Source organism: Myripristis murdjan, chromosome 4, assembly GCF_902150065.1.
Source record: "Myripristis murdjan chromosome 4, fMyrMur1.1, whole genome shotgun sequence".
Lineage (NCBI taxonomy): Eukaryota > Metazoa > Chordata > Actinopteri > Holocentriformes > Holocentridae > Myripristis > Myripristis murdjan.
The window spans coordinates 29765137-29785106 of NC_043983.1; the positions used below are offsets into that span (position 1 = coordinate 29765137).

A 19970-nucleotide genomic window follows, 5' to 3' on the forward strand; every position below is an offset into this window, starting at 1 on the left:
AAAAAAAAAAAAACACTAACTTGTGCTTAGCTCCCCGGGTTGGCTAAAATAGCCACAGAGTTGCAGCACCAAAACAAACCATTCCCAACGACCTGCACGCAAATATTCACCCCATAATACACCGGGTTGTCTTAAGGCATCTGCACCGGGTGATAAATGTTGATATACTCCGTCAGTTTCAAATTAAAGTGCTCCTTTTTTTGCTTTTTACTAAGTGGTAAATCAGCTTGTTGATGTTTTTAGTACATGCCTCCGACTTCCGGTCCTGCTTTTCTCGCTGCAGATTTGCGGTAAAGTTTGAGCTGCAGTCTGCTCCCTGCAGGCGGGGCGGACACAGCGCTCATAGGAGCGGTGTGAGAGGCATTATCAGACTTTAACCACAACATGACTGCCTGTCTTTCTATCAGTTTTTTAACATCACTTATCTATTACTATATTAGCAATAGTAGCTCCCAGCTCCACCAGAGCCCGTCTACGACGTAGTATTGCTAATATAGATATACACTTTTTTAAATTTAAGGTCAATCTTTATTTCAAATCATGAAGACACAAAGTGCAAAAGAGAAATAATACAGCAAAAATAAAATTAAACTAACAAAAAGAGATGGAAAAAACGAATGGAAAAAATAAATAAATAAAAACGTGAGTGTATAACAATAAACTCGCTTTAAAACCTTGAAAATATTGCATAAATTCATTGTTTTTTTATATCTTTTTTGTTTTGTGAAGAAGAAATGGTTGACAAGTGTTGTTCCATTTTCTTCATAAATACAAAGAATTTAGTTTTTTTGTAAACTTACGTTTGTGAATGTGGAAATTTGACAAGAAGTATAATTAGATTAGATTGGATTATATTCAACTTTATTTTCATTGCACAAAGTACAATTACTAAGACAGCGACATGCAGTTTAGCATCTAACCAGAGGTGGAAAAAACAAAAAACAAAAACAGAAAGTGCAGTACATATAAATTTATCTATGTTATCTATAGTACAGTATTTACAGTGTGAATATGAACAGTAAGTAGAGCATGGTATGGTCTCTGGAGTAATTAGATTAATAACGGAAAATGCATCATCATCCTTTGTCTCTATAAACACAGCAACAAAATATAATGTTTCTATTGAAAGGAGCTGAGTGGAGTCTTCACACAAACAGCGGCCTGGGCTGCACACTTCCACCTCAAGCAAAACCATGGCAGATGCATCTTAACTATTTAATTAAATTAAAATAATAATAATTATTATTTTGGCTAAGGAATATATCCATAAAATGGTTTGGCTTTTATCCATAAAATGATTTGGCTTTAAAAAAAAAAAAATCCTCCTTTTACACTTTTAAAAATTCCGATTTTAAAACATATTACTACTATTGAAAAATGTAAAACTCAGACATCACAAATTGGCAAAAATTCTTAAATTACTTAGACATTTCAAATTTACTCCAATTAGTTAGCAGACCCTGAAGAATTTGTTTGTTTGTTTGTTTCATTCTTTCTTTTCCCTACATTTTGTTATCTGTTGTTCATTTTAATGCATTTTTATATTATTTTCACACTCATGAATATTTTTGTAATACGAATACTTCTCGTACTTGTACTTGAATTTAATCAAATAAAGGAGACAAAAAAAAAAAAAAAAAAAAAAAAAAAAGCTGACTGCACATCCCCTCCTCCAGCAAAAACCGGAAGTGAGGAAAACACATCCCGGAAAGGGAAATGTCAGCAAAATGAAGTAGTGTTTTTGAACATCTGGCAGCAGCAGCAGCAGCAGGAGAAGCAGGGAAAAAAAAACATCCACGGTTGCCCAGTTTTGGTGTGCAGGAGGACGGCGAGGAGACGGATTTGAACCCGCAGCAGGACACGGTGAGTCCGGGGGCTGAAAGCGGGTGGAGCCCCGCCGCTTTGGAGGACCGCTCGTTAGCCTCAGTTTGTGGGCTTTGACTCCACCATGCTTTTATTTAATTTTCACATCTTAAAGGTGACGTTCAGCCGTTTGTGTTTTGACAGCAGCAGGCGGGTGAGTATCATTACACCATGACAGATAATATAATAAAACAAATTCTCAAAATGGTTAAGACGTTGACGTTTCATTCACAAAAAAACAAAAACACAAAAAACAACAAAAACCGGCCCGTCGGTTTCCAGGCTTGCTAGCTGTGTTTGGACCCAACGGCCAGGTGTGTCTTTATCTTTTATGTCTTCAAACGATGGCACAAATAGCTAAACAAATGTGAGACGGCACAATTTTCTCCGTTAATCTTCACTCCGCCGGCTTTTCTTTAACATAAATACAAACGTTTTTTTCAGTTTGTCGTTGCTTTAGTTGGTGGAACCGTCTCGAAGGTTTTGCCACACCGCGCAGCCCGGGTGGGCGGAGGTAGGCTGTGCTTGTCATGCGGGTGGGGTGGCTGGTGCGCGTGATTTTTTTTTCAGGAAATCACCTGACCTACAAGCTAAGAGGCGACTCATCTATCTATCTATCTATCTATCTATCTATCTATCTATCTATCTATTTCTGTATTCGTCTTTCTGTCAGTTTATTAAATGTTGCACAACATAAAAGTGCTGCTTATTTTGCGCATTTCTTTTAGATCATCTAGTAGAGATTGTGCTGAGATTCAAACATCATAGGAGAAATCATTTAAGATAATGTTATGTTATGTTATGTTATGTTATGGTTTACTGAAGTTCAAGCTGATTTAATATCACTGCTGTCACACAGTGTTAAAGTGCCGTACAGGACTGTCTGTGCTGTGCTGTGTTGAGAGCTGTTTCCAATATTCTGTAGGTATACATAGAGAGGACAAAAAATTAGAGACACCTCTCAGTGTAATGTAGTCCTCTGCAAACTACAACCTCGATAATAAACACAGAATTTTACACATTCTCCACAGTGTCAGCAAAAAAAGTGAACATTATAAACTTTGTTAAAAGGTAGAATTTATGGCAGAGCTGTTGCACTGAACTGCATTAGATTGTACAGGTGGACACTGAGTGTATCCATATAAATATATTTACACACAGACAAACTGGCACTTAAAGGCTAAAAACTCACAAACAAGGCAGATGCATGAAAAATAAGCACAGGATGTGAGCACAGGAAAAAAAAAACATCAGAATTAAAGACTGGGATTGGGACATTTATGTGTTAATCATTTTGTAAGTATTGAAAATAATTCAGTTACACTATTTGCTATTGGAAAAGCAAAGCTATTCCTCAGCTCTCATCTTGACATAACTTGTGCATTCCTTTATTTCCCTCAGTAGCTGCCTCGAGCTTGCTCCTGTTCTCCTTTATGTAAGAAGTCAGTTCATTGCACGGGCTGCTCTCTCCTCAAGATCACTTGACTGTTTATTGTTCCAATGTAGGCACAACCAAATGTCGGGTCCTCATGTAGCCCTGTTTTAAGTACACCAATAAAAAACAAATTAAAATAATCTGATCCACACAAGTTTTTTTTTCATTATAAAGGCTAGTGCAACAACAGTAAAACAAAGCTTGCTTATATTTATTTATAATTAGATTATTAATCATCTGCCAAAGTCTTGCTGGATTATTTGGATTGGCTTGTGATCTCTGAATGAATTGACTCACAATGCCGTCTGGGTGAAAACTCGCTTTTTGGCCCACACCTGGGCTCCGGTTGAAGGACCACACACACACACTGTGGCTCAGTCAGCCCTCGTTATGTCGTGGTGATGTTCCCAGGAGTGTGTGACATCCAGGGTTAGTGGGTCGGGCGAGGGATAAGAGGAACTTTGCACTTTTTGTCGCCCCTGAACGGCTGCAGGCGACAACTGGATTTTTCAAAGTTTGATGGACTTCATCGCCCAGAAGTTATGTAACAGGAGATCAGTAAGCTGCGCACTCTTGGGATAAAAACGTCTTTAGTATTTTATTTAATCAAGAAAATAATGATGATGGAACTCTTTCTCCTCTCTTGCGGTCCAAAATGGGGTTTTTTATATATTTTGGCTGAAGAGATGGATGTGGGTTTTTTACATAAAATCTTGTCGTGTACAGGTTTAAATCTGTGGGTGGGCGAAACTAAGCTCTCCTAAGTTGCTGATCTGTGCTCTTTTTGTCCTCTAAGGTGCTTGTGAGAGGCATGAATGACTTTGCAGTTCTCAACACAGGGCGGAAGATGCCCCTCCTTGGACTGGGAACATGGAAGAGCGAGCCAGGAAAGGTAAGTTATTGTTTTTCACTCTATTCACCTGATTCCACAACACAGGAATGTTTAGCTCGCAGCTTTGCCCACTCAGACATCTTGCTTCACCACACATGATTTCTGTATTCGTCCCAACACTTTTAGATAAACATCCACATGTTATACTTGTAATTTTCCAGCATCTTCTTTTGAATCTAACCGTGCCAGGGTTTAGGTAATTGTACCTCTGCTTTTATCATGACAAGCTTCAAAGCGAGCGGCTTTGCCATGCCTGAAACAGCAGACTAGCAGTCGCACTGGAAGTTTGAAGACAAAGGGCCCTATCTTGTGCCACCCGCTATCCGCTGCCACGACCCGCTACCCGCAAATTGCGGATTTAGGAACTTCCGCTATCCCTAAACGGTATCTTGCGCCACCCGCTACCCGCTATCCGTTATGCCGACTGCATCATTTGCGCCTGGAGGTGCGTCGTGGGCGTGTTTCATGCGCTATCCCTAAAGTTGCTATCTTGCGCACCAGTGGCGGTTCTGCCCATGTTGCCGCCCTGGGCGAAATTACTGCCTTGCGCCCTTCCGTTCTAGCCGTGCGCGCGTGCGTGCGCGCGCGCGCAGCGAGAACTTCCAAGCGATAACGGCCGCTACCGGTGCCCCTCTGGCGGCTACACGCGCCCCTCCCAGAGCAGTGGCGCCAACACCTGCACAAATACCTTTTTTGGAAAAATACTTTTTATATGGACAAAATCTTGTTTGTATAAAAAAAAAAAAAAAAAAAAGCCACCGGTCAGCATCAGGCGGGCCGGCCGCGGCACCGGCTTGATGCTTACAGGTGCCGCGCCCACCCAGCCAGGTCTGCCGGATCTGACAGGTGAGCGGCGCACACATACTGCCATCCTCTCATTATAAATCAACTTTTGTTCATACGCGGCTGCAGCAGCACAACGGACAATGACACAGACAACATGGTTGATTAGTGACTGCGCAATGCGGCCATTCGCCGGTAATTGCGGCATCAGGCGAGCCTACCTACTGGTTTATATGCAAGCACAATACATGTGTATTTGCTTAGACCCCAATATTAGACGAGGGCGTTTTTTCAGGGCATTTTCAATGGAAAAAAATATTGTCTTATATTCAGATGAATACGGTAATAGAAAACTGCTTTGCAGCGAGGATGATTTTTTTTTTTTTTTTTTTTGCGCTCATGCCGCCCCCCACGTGACATGAAAATATGCCGCCCCGGGCGGCTGCCCGCTTCGCCCGTGCCTAAAACCGCTACTGTTGCGCACACACATAGTTCCACCTCTGCCTCCTGTGTGTGTGTGGTGTGACCCAGGGATTTTACTCAATCAGTACAACCTTGTGACACGTCCACTTGGACACATGTGGCTCCATCTCCCGAATTAACTCGCCTATAATATAATATATAATATGTATATAAAGCCACCTTGCTTTAGCCTCAGTAGAAGCCCTGAGAAAATCTACCTCCCTCTCTTCATCGCGGGTTTAGGATTTAGGGCCCTATCTTGCGCCAGACTCCCTAAACCCGCTATTTGCGGATTTAGGATTTAGGAAGAGGCGTTCCCCCGTAAAAGTTGCTATCTTGTGCACCTCCCGCTATCCGCAAAACACCTCCGCTACCCGCTATATTATGCATAGGTGTGTTTTGGGCGTTACGCCAGTTAAACCAATCAGTGTGCCAGGTGCCATTGCCTTTAAGGGCAGGATGCGCTATCCTAAATCCTAAATCCTAAACCCGCGATGGAGAGAGGGAGGGAGATTTTCTCAGGGCTTCTACTGAGGCTAAAGCAAGTTGGCTTTATATACATATGATATATTATATTATAGGCGAGTTAATTCGGGAGGTGGAGCCACATGTGTCCAAGTGGACGCGTCACAAGGTTGTACTGATTGAGTAAAATCCCCGGGCCACACCACACACACACAAGAGGCAGAGGTGGAACTATGTGTAAACTAATTTATTGACAAGGTAGATTGGGCAAATAAAATATTAAAAATAAAAATATAGCACAGCTGCTGGCTTATGATAAAACAATAAAACGTGCTGGCGTAAGTGTCCAATTAAAACAGTCTTTCCTCTAAACAGTCTATATGAGTAATATACTCAGTCCATTCCGGCGGCGTCCCGGTATCAGTCCGACCGTGTGTGTGGCGAGGCTCCGTCGGGGCGCGCATTGAAGCCGCCTGGGCGCGCTCTCCTAACAGCCCAAACTTTAGGGAAAGCGGATAGCGGGTGGTCAGGACCACCCGCTATCCGCTTTCCCTAAAGTGTGTGCGCAAGATAGCAACTTTAGGGATAGCGCATGAAACACGCCCACGACGCACCTCCAGGCGCAAATGATGCAGTCGGCATAACGGATAGCGGGTAGCGGGTGGCGCAAGATACCGTTTAGGGATAGCGGAGGTTCCTAAATCCGCAATTTGCGGGTAGCGGGTCGTGGCAGCGGATAGCGGGTGGCACAAGATAGGGCCCTTAGGATTTAGGATAGCGCAGCCTGCCCTTAAAGGCAATGGCACCTGGCACACTGATTGGTTTAACTGGCGTAACGCCCAAAACACACCTATGCATAATATAGCGGGTAGCGGAGGTGTTTTGCGGATAGCGGGAGGTGCACAAGATAGCAACTTTTACGGGGGAACGCCTCTTCCTAAATCCTAAATCCGCAAATAGCGGGTTTAGGGAGTCTGGCACAAGATAGGGCCCCATATGTACAAAGATGGCCCCTCCCTTGTTGTCATGGAAAATAACGTGAATAACCAGTTGACACCCATGTGTGTAATTAATCTGTTGGTGCAGCTTGTTGAAAGTTTTTTTTTTTTGTTGTTTTATGTTTTCCTTGCTCCAGGTGAAGCAGGCAGTCATTTGGGCCTTGCAGGCTGGGTATCGCCACATTGACTGTGCTGCCATCTACGGCAACGAGGTTGAGATTGGAGAAGCTTTGCAGGAGACGCTCGGCCCCGGCAAGGTAAACCAGCCGAGCCTGACCAAGGAAAGAAAGATGCACTAAGTAACAGTGTATCTGCAGGGTTGATGGGGTGGTCGGTCAATATCAATGACTCAATAATTACTTGACTGGCCGCTGAGATTTCTGGCTCTCAGCACTCACTTTCCAGCCTCTTATCTATTTGGGAACAAAAACTATCCCTCCCTTTGGAATCTCAAAAATTGTCAGGGTCAGGCTTAGATATAAATCTTTAATTCTGGCTCAGACTAGTGGGGTAACGATTCCATTATTCATTGAATCGATTATAAATTCTGCTGATTCAGTTGCATCGATCTGCTGAAAGAATGTATAACCCCGATTCAGAATAAAATGTTTTCAATCAAATGATTCATGATTCTTGAAAAGGAAAAAAGGATGACTTACTGTTGTGGTGATCTAACAGGACACTATGAATCACAAGCTTTGTCATTTTTTTCCCTTTCCAAATAAATAGCAATACTGTTGTCTTGTATTTTCTTACATTTTAGAGGACAAAAGGGCAGTCTAACATGATTCAACATGTTTTATTTAATGGGCATAACATTTTGGGGGAAAGTAGTCAATCATATTGCTTTCTTGAATTGTCGTTTACATGCTCAAATCAAATTGGATCGTTCCGAAAAAAGAATTCCAGTCAAAGTTTCACACCTCTAGTTCAAACTGTAATAGATTTTTGTTTTCTCACAATACATCTCTTGCTCCAGTGACTGTCCACTGCTGAACTGGAGACATGCTGATGATCCCTCACCTGCCTGTCCTTTCTGTCTCTGTTTGCTGTGTGCCTGTTCCCGGGCGCTCCAGGCCCTGAGGCGAGAGGACGTGTTCATCACATCGAAGCTGTGGAACACCCGGCACCACCCAGACGATGTGGAGCCGTCCCTGCTGAAGACCCTGAAGGACCTGAAGCTGGAGTACCTGGACCTCTACCTCATCCACTGGCCCTACGCCTTCCAGTGAGCACAGCACACACCCCAGACCCTGGAAAAAGAGATTTCACAAATACATGAGAACACGTGGCCCAGTATTTAGGAGACTTCCTGGAATCTGCTGCATGTGATAATTTTTCCAGGGAGATTATTTTTAACCCCACCGACATGCAGTGCAGAAAAAAAAAAAAACAAACTTCAGTATGAACCAATGAGACGAGGGTTCTTTAGCCTAAATGGATAGGCTTGTCTTCAAAAAAATCCCCCAAAACAGAAATATTCATGTAATATAAAATCAGCATGAAATTATCAAAACTGGTGGACTCTGGCTGTCAAGTACAATTCCAACATGCAAACATTATTTGCCTTAGTTTTGTCCGCTAACATACCATAGGCATCAAATTCTCATATTCAGTACAAGAGGCAGTGTACATTGGCAATAATTTCTCATTGTCAGCATCTGTGCACATGTATCCACTTCTTGTGATTTAGTGCTGTAATTTTGTGGAAAGTATTGCAAAATTGCATTTGTGACACTTGATTGATCCTCTGAACAGACCATTTAACTCCGGCAAGACTTTGAACTGAAACTTGGAGGCAGTCGAAAACTGAAAGCTTTGACCTCTCAGTGTTCATTCTCACCTTCACTACTTCCACTACATAGCAATATACACCAACTCTCTTTACCAACTGAGTCTGTCTTTCATTATTTTTGTTGTGTTTGTTTAATTTCTCAATTTCACAATTAAATCAGGCTCTCTCTTTCATCCATGCAGACGAGGAGATGTTGCTTTCCCTAAGAAGGAGGATGGCACTCTGCTGTATGATGACATCGACTACAAGCTGACCTGGGCAGCCATGGAGAAGCTGGTGGGGAAGGGCCTCGTCCGGGCCATCGGCCTGTCCAACTTCAACAGCCGGCAGATAGACGACATCCTGTCTGTGGCCAGCATCAAACCCACCGTCCTCCAGGTAGGAGCAGGGAGGAGACATGGTGATAAAATAACATGTGGACAGATCATTTACCCCTTCAGGTTGATCTTGATCTTCAAACAGCCGTGAGTATATAAAAATCTATTTTATTTTCCTCAAAATATTCAACTGCCATGTAACTGCAGTGAACTGGATTTACTTGGAATTCACATCAGGAAGAAAATTGTCTTTTTCACAAATTAAAAGTTGAGTCAGTTATTATCTGCCACAATATCCTCAGTGTGGAAGAAACTGGAATTTCCTTAGACATGCCCTCCGTCCTTAAAGGAATAATTCACCCCAAAACAAAATTCAGTTCAAATAATTCCCTTCTGCTGGCTGACCAATCTCCTAGATCTTAGAAAGTCTCACATGTGTCTTGTGTGTTTTGTCGGGCAGGTAGAGAGCCACCCTTACCTGTCCCAAGTGGAGCTGCTGGCCCACTGTCGGGACCGCGGCCTGGTGATGACGGCCTACAGCCCTCTGGGCTCTCCTGACCGCGCCTGGAAGCATCCGGGCGAGCCCGTCCTGCTGGACGAGCCCGTCCTCGCCACGCTGGCGAAGAAATACAACAAATCCCCTGCTCAGATTATCCTGAGGTGATCTTCCTGCCTAACATTGAACCTAAAATAAATTATCTAAATTTAAGGCCTTGAAAGTATTAAATTGTTTTATTAGACACTATGTGTTTTTTTCAACACATAATGACATAATTAATGTTTCTATGGGTTACATGTTCACTTTAATATCAATACAGAACAGGGTTAGTAGAGCATTATGCACATTATGCATCTTGTCAGCTCTATTAATAATAATAATGGACTTCATTTTCCTTAACAAGTAACACATTTCCTGCTGTTGTTTTTCTAATTAAGGCCCATTTATACTCATACGACTGTGATTAGCCACCATATGTTTAATCAGAAATTGGCCTGTTTTTTACAGCTTTGTTTCTTGGGATTACAGGGAAATTATTCCATTTTAAACTGCCTTGTTTGTGTTTCTTAAATTTGTATTTACTTATTGATGACAGCTTTCATATTGTCATGCAGACACTGAATTAATATTTTGTCTGTATTCAAGGTATATTTTATTTGAGGTGAAGAAGATCTTACCATTTACAATCCAACTGATGGTAGCGTGGCCTTTTCCCACAAAGTGTGATTCAGCTTTTTCATTGTCCGGTGTTTTTTTTTTTTTGTTTGCTTGTTTGTTTGTTTGTTTTTAAGCATTTTTTTAAGCAATTTTTATAAAGCAATCATAATACCACATTGCAATACTTACAGAATCACAGTACTTACAGAGTTGTAGTACATATCAAATCAGTTGTCAGGTATTGTGGATCACATCATATTGGAGGGTCTCTGCCAGTTCCTATCTCTGTTTTTTGTTTTTTAAACTGGCCTTAATTTCAATTCCAGGTAGATAAAAAGAGATTTTAAGAAGTCCTAAAACACAGCCTGCAGATAACCTGATTTAGTGCAACTTCAAAAATAAATGTCACAATATACATTTAATGACGCACCATCAGCACTGCAAGCAGCCAAATAACAGGCGCAATGGAGAAAAGTGATAATGCCAACACACAAAAAAACATGTCTCTGTCTCTGTCACATGATGAATGTATCATCAAGTGACTGGGCTCAAACATTCATGTTACAAAACAGCATTTCAGCAGCTACTAATGTCAAACCAAAATCTTTGCCTTTGAATTCTTTACTGTCCGTATTAATGACGTTGCATTTTGCAGGTGGCAGACGCAGCGAGGAGTGGTGACAATCCCTAAGAGCGTGACGGAGTCCCGGATCAAAGAGAATATACAGGTGAGGGCAGCTCGGGCTCGTCTGTTGATGAGACAGTGGACATACAGCGGCACAAGAAATTGAAGAAAATAACAAATCAAAGTACAATAACAATAGGGCCCTCTCTCCTCTGGAGGGCTCAGGCCCTAATTACACTGCAGATTTCTGCCATTTACAGACCAGGCTGACTTTTAAAAAAAAAGACATGAGAAAAGGAGAAGTGTTTCTGCTCCTTTCTGACATTGTGTGTCTGAGTTGTTGTAAAACATAAAACCCCTAGTGGCAGTGATGCTGTACAATAAAACTATAAACTATATCCTGTGTTGGTCAGAGGGGTTGATGTGCTGTCATGTTTGTCTTCAGGTGTTCGACTTCACTCTTGAAGGAGAGGAGATGAAGAGCGTAACAGATTTGAACAAAGGCTGGCGTTACATTGTACCAATGATCCAGGTAAGTGTAACTGATGGAAGCCTTTTCTGGCAAATTTAGTCTCTGGTCGTCCTGAACGATGAAATCCCTTTGAGCTCAATGCTTTTTCAGTTGCATTGATGAATTTCTGTTGTAAGACGCTAACCTTCCCTGGTCATTACTGCGTAAGGAATAACATGCCAGCTAGTTGTTATCACAAGATTAGGACAGGACAAAGTGAATTAAGACATTAAATATTAATGTAAAATGACTTTTTTTGACATGCCACACCCAGTACCATGCCGTCTTTTGGCCAAGGTGCATGAAAAGTTAGGCACTTCTTCCTCGGCCCATGATCAATCCTCCCATCAAATGTGGTGGAAATGATTTCTGATTTCATCGGGTGCAGGACACTAAAAAATCCAGTACCAGCCAGTTATCGTTGCATGATACCTGTGGTGAGGATTTGACCTTAATGAACAGCTTCAGCAAAGTGTGTCTGAGGTGGGTTGGCTTCTCCACCCTGACGAGTACATTTCAGGATTCAACACTGAGTCATGGCAATATTTCAGCTTGAAATGGTCAAATTTGAGTATACAGAGTGGAAAAGAGCAAATATTGGCAGCTTCAGTCTAAAAATATCAGCATTCAAAGAGCCATGTTTGAAGCCATGCAAAGAAGCAGCCTGCCTGTTAGCTGAAGTACCTAATTTGGGGAAAAACAGCAGACTGAAACTGAAAATGTCCCGGTGAACCTTTTAACAGGCAGACACCTAAATTCATCTTTAAAAAGTGGAAGTAAAAGTGAGCTCTGCTTGTGCCGTTGCAGGTGGGAGGAGAGTGGGTTCCCAGGGATGCAGGACATCCTCACTACCCCTTCAACGACCCCTACTGACGACTCACATCGACACCCGATTCTGTGCCTTGGACACCCACCATCAACACTTTATCACCCACCTTCCCCTCCACCCGACAGGCTCCCCGGGTCCTGCCGTTCAAATGTCTCTTTGGGTTATGTCAAAACATGCACTTATCATAAGACATTCAAATTACTGTTGGTGATGAAGCCTTGAAAATGTTGTATGACTGTACATGTGCTGTGTGTGTTATTTTTTAATAAACTTTTTTGTTACTTCCCTTGCAAGTGTTTTTGTCATTTGATCATGTGTGGATGAACTGTTTTAAGTGTTGTACAGTGATGTAAAATGAATTCACATATGTTCAACTCATACTGGATATTTAATGTGTGGCCTTGAAAGACGTTTTTTATAAACTTTTGAGATGGGGAAATTTGTAAAAACGTGGATTGTTTGGTGTCACTCCATCTAAACTGCAATTTACTGTTTTGCATATACATACATTGCAAACAAGAAAAAAATATTTAAAGCATTTCGTTCCAAACCAAAAGGTCCCCTGGCTGATGTTGGGTACTTTCAAAAATTCAAGTTACTTAAAGAAGTCGGGTTAATTTGTAATTTCCAGTTCGTTTTATTTCTAAGCCAATAACCCTTTTTCAGGATAAAGTGTCACATTTTTACACAATATCTCCTGTTGGGTCCTTTCTACCAATGCATGACTTGCTCATGAGTAACAATGATAGTTCAGCATGACAATATGGCTGCACTGCAATACTTTCCCAACAAGGTGAAGGCTCTCATCGTCTTCAAATCATGACCTACACTGGCATCATGATGTAACTCCATGTACAGCAAAGCAGTTCATTTCCTTCACAAAGGCAACACATGTCTTGATTTGGACTGCACAATCTGGTTCTCTGTGGGCTTTGAAATGTGCTCAGATTATAAAAATAAAAGCAGCCCTCTGAGGGACATTTCTACAGGCCTGATAATTGCTGCTCTGAACCTGCTCCATCAGCAGAACTGGCTGGTTCACTCTCATCCATGTCAAACCAGCTCTTTGTCACAGACGTCACATTCACAAAACGCCATTCCTCTGCGGCTGAGTCTCCCTCTCGTCTGTTTATGTCATGCGTGATGTGCACGGATGGATACACCAGGAGACCGTCTTTTCCATGTGTCATAAAGTGGTGGTCAGATGTAGTGGTAGTCTCTCATCTCCTGCAACACCTCCTCTAAGGCTTCCTCCACCGTCAGCTGGCGAGGTTTGTGCTTCCGGATGAACTGTGGGACCAAAGGAGAACGCTTGTCATCAAATAACTCAGTTTACATGTGTGTGTCTGAGATAAGAGCCAAAACCTAAACCTTTTAAGGGCTTCCAGAAAGCAGGACTGTGTGTGTGTGTGCGTGTGTGTGTACCTCCTTGGTGTCCTCCAGTGTGGTGTATGAGTAGTCTGCGGGTCCCAGGCTCTGCACCATGTGGGAGTGGAGACGCCTGCTGCTTTCGATGAACTGCCTGGTCAGGGCCAGCTGCTGCCTCAACATGTCATTGAGGGCAAACACAGCTGGACTGTAGGTGCTGAGAGCTGACACACACACACACACACACACACACACACACACACACACACACACACACACACACACACCTTGTTCATATCAGTCAGGCTATAATTTTAACATCCATAGTTCACCACTTGTCTTCTTACCCTCCACAGTTTCTGCACTGACTGTGTGACTGGCCACAGGGGTGGGATCAGAGTAGGTCGCGCCCACCGCAGGACCCAAAGTAGCCATGCCTGAAGAGAGAAGAGAGATCAACAACTAAAAAAATTGTTGTTGCATGTCATCTTGGACCTGTGTAGCTTTTGTAAATATCAGTACTGTCAAAATAATTGTGACATCTTGGTGTAATCACTGTATTCAAAGGAGACAGTGGTGGTAGTCTTGATCTCACAAGAGCAGCACTGTTTGTTCTTGTGTTTCTGTACCTTGAATGTATTTAATGTGTTATTTTCATGTCAAAGTTTTTTTTCCTATTACTAAGCCATGTTAGTAAATGCCTATACAACACTGCAAGACAAATTTTTCAGAATATAAAACTTTGATTAAAGGCAAATCGGCTCCCTGCTCTAATGCATACTAGTGTTTCCTTATAAATATGAATAATTTGATTTAATTTTATTTGCACTAATAATTGCTCACTATACATCGATTACACTCTTGTCCAGCTTGAGGGAGGCTTCTGTCTCTGCGATCCTTCCTAAGATTTCTTTTCGCTTTTCCTTGCCCGCTATGAGGATTCAGGTCAGGGGGTGTTGTTTTGGTTTTGAAGCTGTCACTGTGAGTAAGGGCTGTAAAGAGACTTGAACTTGTCGTATACACGTACCTGCAGACCAGCTGTAGGCCAGCAGGTCAGGCCGGGTCTGTACCGCTGCCTCTCTCAAAGCCCTGTGGGGTGAACGGCTCTTCCTCGACCGGTGAGATGAAGACCAGTCACCGTCTAACGCCGAGGATCTGGAGTGTGTTCTTCTGCTAAGAGACTGGGATGTCTGGCTGCGGTCCGAGGTGCGTGTGGTGTAGGAGCGACTTGCATCTGAGAAGCTGCTGGAGTATTCGTCCTCTGTCCTCCCACGGGACAGGTCCGACCACGACTCCTCCTCCCTGACCTGGGAGATGTCCTCCTCTTCCTCCCTGTCTCCTCCCAGGTGCTCTGACACCTGGCTGGCGCTGTAATCTGGCTCAGTTCTGCTCTCGCTCTCAAAGTCACTCTGATAGTCCAGCACCTCCTCCTGCTCCTGCTCCTCCTCTTCCTCTGTCTTTTTCTTCTTCTCCTTCTCTCGTGGGAGCTGCTGATCTGCAGGCAGGCTTCCAGAAGCAGGGGTTTTGTGTTTGGAGGGTCTGGTTTCCACCTGTTTTAGCAGCAGAAAGCAGGAAATCAACAAGCAAATGCACGAGTGTAACGCCACAACCTGTTATTTACGTGCATAACCCATACCAGGGGTTCTCAAAGTGGGGTCTGGGGACCTCAAGGAGGCCTTGAGGGTGTTCCAGGGATTTCTCCATTAAGAGGAGAAATTGTTTGATTTCACTATGATATAATTCATAAGAAATTACAGGAGCTAGACTGGTGTTTATATGTATATGTAGTTTGTAGTCATTTCCCACCTCTTCTGTTGTTTCCCCAGTCAGCCCAAAGGTAACAGGTGCCAGGTCATCTAATGACATGATGTTTAGCTTGAAGTCTGCAAGAACATAAAATCACGTTACACCATTTCATACAATGATTATGGCCTATCCTATGTAACAGTCATTCAAGCTTTACTTGGCAGGATGCATGGTGTATTACATTATAATGTCAATACAAAACAAAATCATCCCCTGACCATCCATATAAGGCATCAACATCCCACTGAAAGCACATAGGAAGGAGTTACAACTAGATCTAGAATTACTATTATAACAACTAAAGCTACTAAGTTGTGCAAAACTAGAGGAATACTGATGATCTGCTGTATGTTTGATGAGAATCTAGCAACACTATATACAAGAGTGTAAACACATCACAGCACGTCATATTGTACTTTAATGCCTATGATGTCTTTGCTTAAATTTTAAGAATAACGCATGTACACTTATGATAAGCTTGTAATGAACTTGTAACACGTAACAATGCAACTCAAAGTCATATCCAATTCCCTATTATTTAATTCCAGCTAAACAGAGAAAATGGTCATGTACCTTCTTCTCCAGCTTGGGTGCATGAGATGAAGAGTGAAGAAAAAATATTTTCATGAACAAAACAATGAACACCACATTGCCTCATGGGAAAATCAAATGAGCAGAAAACAGTGAGCTGGAGTGAGTTAGTGATTGTTTCAATGAAAAATAATCATTTTATCATAACTCAAAAGGTCATATGTTCAGCATTTACTATTCCATTTCATGTTTTTTTCATAGCCACCTTCATTTCAAGATATTGATATAATAACATGAAACAAAAGGCCATCACTAAGAGGGCAGGCTGCCTCTATACTGCATTAAACAGGAACCCAGCAGTGTTGCTTTATGGTACCAAACAGGAAGGTGCTCTTTACCTTTACCTTTTACCAACATTTGCCTTGTCATAGGCAACAATAAACACTAATAAAATTACTGGTATGAAACAAAGAGCGCCAATCACCATAATCTCATTTTGACAATAATATAATCCCACTGTATTTCTCTTGATCTCAGTATTACTCACCTTCAGAGCAAACCAAGCTGTGGGAATCTTCTGAGGCGGGAGCCACGGGGAAGAGCTCCTCCAGAGAGAGCACCACACTGCGGCCCGACATCGAGGAGAGGGAGCGCGGTGGACTCTCTGTCCTGGGAGGGGAGCTCGGCCCGCCTGAAGGAGGAGGGGATAGGGAGAGTGCAGACGGGCTAAACTGGACGTGAGCCTGGCCGGAGAAGCGGAAAGGAGACCGACGTTGAAGAGAGGAGATGGAGGAGCGGGAGGAAGCTCTTCTGGAGGACGACGGGGGACGGACTTGCGTTGGAGGTGTGGGAGACATTTTCTCAATGCTTTTGTTCAGCAGCTGTAAGGAGGAAACAATACTGCGTTTGTCATTTATTCCCAAACGTCTGACTCCAGCTTTACGACTGAAATGCTAAGATTGCCTTCCTTTTCTCCCTTCCTTCATTTTATTCTGATGTGAATGTGAAGCTGGCTTTCCAACAATTATAATGGATACCTAAAATCCTAATCTGATCATTTTGCCGCGTTATCTGTGGGGGTTTGGGGGAGTTTTTTTCTTGCTGGCTTATGAGGTTTCAAGTCAGGGGAGTTCACCCTGTTTTATTTGTTGTTTTAAAAATGATTTGGAGCTCTAAATAAACTTCAACTTCAACTTAAAAAGCAGTAATCAGTAACACATGAACCTTTCCTGCGGCTGTCATGGAGGAGGTTCTCCCTTGTCTTAACAGGCCATCCTCTGTTGAATCCAGCGACTCTCCCAGCAGTTTCCTCATGTCCTCCTCATCACTGTCCAGATTCACACCGCTCACTGCACTCCTCGTCTTTGTCTTCACATCCGAAAGACTGGCAGCTCTGGACCTGTCAAACAGTATGGCTGTGTCTGCAGTGCGAGTCTTCACACTGACATCTGAGCCTTTGGCAGTCACAGCAGCAGTGACAGAGCTGCGGCTGTCAGCGGCTCCAGCTCCTGTTTTCTTGATGAAAGATTTTCCCTTTGGGCTGAGGTCGCTGCTGGACTGGGCTGAGAGCAGCAAGGGGCCCTCCAGTGACCGAGGGCCTGGTGGTTGGGGTGAGAGTCCCGGGCCAGAGGCTATTTTCTGGGCAGGCTTCGCTCCTTCCTCAGCCTGGCTCTGCGCCTGTGTGTCGATCTGGGACTCCTTGCGGCGGCGGATGCGATCCTCGATCAAAGCCAGTCTGTTCAAGGCAGCGCTCTGAGAGCCACGCCAAGACGACGACACATAGCTGCCAACAGGGGGGGTGAGAGAGAGGGAGGGAGAGCGAGAGGAAGGCAAAATGGTTTCAGAGGAAGAAGGGATAGGGAAAGATAGAAATTAGGAAACACAGAAAAATGTGTCATCTCCTGTAACACTATGTGACTGATGCCATATAATTTACTGACTCCAGTTTATCTAAATAAATAGCCTTTTTATATTAACAACTTTACATCACATGTAATCATATGAATTTGTAATATTTTGAGTTGGCGCAATTTAGGTCAGTGGATCAGATAATAAAATCCATATTTTCTGTTCTCTACTTTTCCACTCCAGTGTTGTGGGTTGATGCTCAGAGTCACACCTGTGTATCGCTGCTTTCTCGGAACCGTACCTGGGCTCAGTCGACTGCTGCACTTGGCTCCTACTGATAGTTGGGGACTGGCTGCTGGCTGTAGGCGGCGGGACTTTCTTCAAAAACCTGAGTCCCCCTCCTCCCAGAGAGGTCTCAGGTCGAGGATCCTTAGAATGGGAAACATAGGGGTGTGTCATGAAGCACTGTAATCACAGGTGTTTACGTTCCAATATCAGATACTGACATTACAGGGCTATCAGCATCATGACTTCCCATCATGCACTGGTCTTTGTAATCAGGGGTTTATGCAACCCCACTCTAATATCCCTCTTTGGGACATGTACAGGACCTGCTGGAAGTAGAGTAGAGTTCCAGAGACTTGGAGAATCTATGCCAAGGAGCACTGAAGCTGCTCTGGTGGCTCATGGTGGCCTAACACCTTACTAAGACACTATATGTTGTATGTAAAATGAATATTAAATCGCCTACATTTCCTAATATTCTCTGACTTCCCTAATGGATGTATCAAACGCCCTAACTTTTCCATGTCTAGAACACGCCTCTTGAAATGAGCTAGTGACTGACACAGAAACCACTGGCAATGCCTTCTTCCGTCACTTACCTTTGACAAATCCCGTTCTCCTCCCCGGGACCTCTCAGCGGCACGGACCACCGTGCCCTCTCCATGATCACTGACTGAGTTGACTGGAGATAGATCACTCAGGTCTAGGAATAAAGTGTGTGTATTTGCAGGGGCAGATCTGTTTTTGACAGGGCCACCGATGGCACCCTAAGGGGAAGGAGATTAGTTAAAATACAACTCAGTGGTGTTCCAGGGCCTAAACCATACCAATAAATTAATTTTAGAACTTTCACACTTTCACACTGAAGTTTTAAGTGTAGCAACCATGAAACTTAAACATTCTTCAAAAAACAAACAAAAAACAAAACAAAAAAAAAAAAAAAACAGCAGAATGGTACCAAATGCAGTTTCTTCTCAAAGTATTACATTGATGAGAACAGACTGATAGATAGATAGATAGATAGATAGATAGATAGATAGATAGATAGATACTTTATTCATCCCGCAGGAAATTCGCAGTTTTTCAGCAGTATCCACAGATTACAGATTAAATAAATCAATAAAAATAAATTAAAAAAAAATAAAATAAAAAATAAAAAATAAAAATAAAGAATAAGATCTGAGTACAACAGAATAAGATCTAAGTACAACCCAGTGTGCAAAAAGCAATGTACAAAAAACAAAACAATGTAACAAAAAACCCCAGAAAAAACCGTGCGCATGGGTGTATAAAATGTGCATGATCACTGTCACTGCCGAATGAATAAGCTTGTACCTGAGTGCATGTAGACATTCTGAAACTTACTGAATGTCCCGGTGTTTTGGCAGCAGGGCCCTCTCTCCCGGACTGCTCCGCAGACGGAGCGGCACTTCTGCCGGTTCTTTTCCCGGAGAGCAGCGCCTCGGCTCGGTCCAGGGCTGAACTTCGACCCCCGCGGCTCCACATCTTGAAGCTAGTCCCAGCAGCTAACCTAACCTGATATAACTTCGTGGCCTGCTGCGAATGCCATGTGGCTGTGTGTTCATCTCAAAACACACCTTCTTTCAATGGTAGTTATGTAGTAATGTGAGGAAACATGTCAAACTCTCAGCGAGGCATTCGGGAAAAGACGAGAGTCCTTCCCTCGTCTCCATGGGAAGGACAGCCGCTATTTCCTGTTTACTAATGACGTCATTTAAAAAGGCAGAAGCTGATGCCCTCTGTTCCCCGTCTTTATTCATACTACGGGCACAGTTGTATGACTTAATGTAAAATTCACAAGCCGAAATGTTATATACATATGCATCAGTGTTATTATGACAAGGAAACGCATCCATCTCCCACACAGAGGAATGGGGTTTTCACCAAACAATTTATGAACTCGGCCTCTCAAACAACATGAGCTTTCGTCATCAAATCGCGCCTGGAAAACATCAAAAATCATTTTTTAAAAAAAGATGC

General features: G+C 42.9%; 2 protein-coding genes and 1 long non-coding RNA gene across 5 annotated transcripts in view; 1 reads left to right on the plus strand and 2 right to left on the minus strand.

Moving 5' to 3' along the window:
- The window catches only part of LOC115358334 (uncharacterized), a 19759-nt gene extending 15659 nt beyond the window's left edge, over positions 1-4100 (minus strand). The window contains exon 1 of the long non-coding RNA XR_003928179.1: positions 3654-4100. This is a non-coding gene — a long non-coding RNA (uncharacterized LOC115358334). The remainder of the gene's footprint in view (positions 1-3653) is intronic.
- akr1a1b (aldo-keto reductase family 1, member A1b (aldehyde reductase)) lies at positions 1702-12421 on the plus strand. Of its 2 annotated transcripts, none has more exons than XM_030050267.1 (9): positions 1702-1863; positions 4095-4190; positions 7036-7155; positions 7975-8126; positions 8876-9071; positions 9471-9670; positions 10822-10894; positions 11237-11323; positions 12110-12421. In XM_030050267.1, exons 2-9 carry the CDS (start codon positions 4110-4112, stop codon positions 12173-12175), a joined length of 975 nt encoding a protein of 324 aa, XP_029906127.1. In that variant the 5' UTR covers positions 1702-1863; positions 4095-4109; the 3' UTR covers positions 12176-12421. The 2 variants fall into 2 exon arrangements, with proteins under 2 accessions (XP_029906127.1, XP_029906126.1); XM_030050266.1 differs by lacking the exon at positions 1702-1863 and adding an exon at positions 1887-2017.
- Positions 12422-12744: 323 nt separating this feature from the next.
- On the minus strand, positions 12745-19693 carry c4h19orf44 (chromosome 4 C19orf44 homolog). 2 transcript variants are annotated; one of them, XM_030050262.1, is made up of 11 exons: positions 19335-19693; positions 18569-18736; positions 17986-18113; positions 17061-17619; positions 16384-16717; positions 15879-15890; positions 15306-15382; positions 14527-15049; positions 13847-13936; positions 13557-13723; positions 12745-13421 (listed from the first exon to the last, which is right to left on the minus strand). In XM_030050262.1, the coding sequence occupies exons 1-11, from the start codon at positions 19473-19475 to the stop codon at positions 13332-13334; spliced, it is 2289 nt and encodes a 762-aa protein (XP_029906122.1). In that variant the 5' UTR covers positions 19476-19693; the 3' UTR covers positions 12745-13331. The 2 variants fall into 2 exon arrangements, with proteins under 2 accessions (XP_029906122.1, XP_029906124.1); XM_030050264.1 differs by lacking the exon at positions 15879-15890.
- Between the last annotated feature and the right edge of the window lie 277 nt (positions 19694-19970).

Bases quoted from the DNA above. Each gene is read 5' to 3' on its own strand.
- akr1a1b (XM_030050266.1), top strand. From the start codon at position 1,949: ATGCTTTTATTTAATTTTCACATCTTAAAGGTGACGTTCAGCCGTTTG. The intron at 7,156-7,974 runs GTAAACCAGCCG...CGGGCGCTCCAG, and splicing joins AGACGCTCGGCCCCGGCAAG to GCCCTGAGGCGAGAGGACGT. The intron at 9,072-9,470 runs GTAGGAGCAGGG...TTTGTCGGGCAG, and splicing joins TCAAACCCACCGTCCTCCAG to GTAGAGAGCCACCCTTACCT.
- c4h19orf44 (XM_030050262.1), bottom strand. From the start codon at position 19,475: ATGTGGAGCCGCGGGGGTCGAAGTTCAGCCCTGGACCGAGCCGAGGCG. The intron at 17,620-17,985 runs GTACGGTTCCGA...CCCTGTTGGCAG, and splicing joins CAGCAGTCGACTGAGCCCAG to CTATGTGTCGTCGTCTTGGC. The intron at 13,422-13,556 runs GTACACACACAC...TTGGTCCCACAG, and splicing joins CACTGGAGGACACCAAGGAG to TTCATCCGGAAGCACAAACC.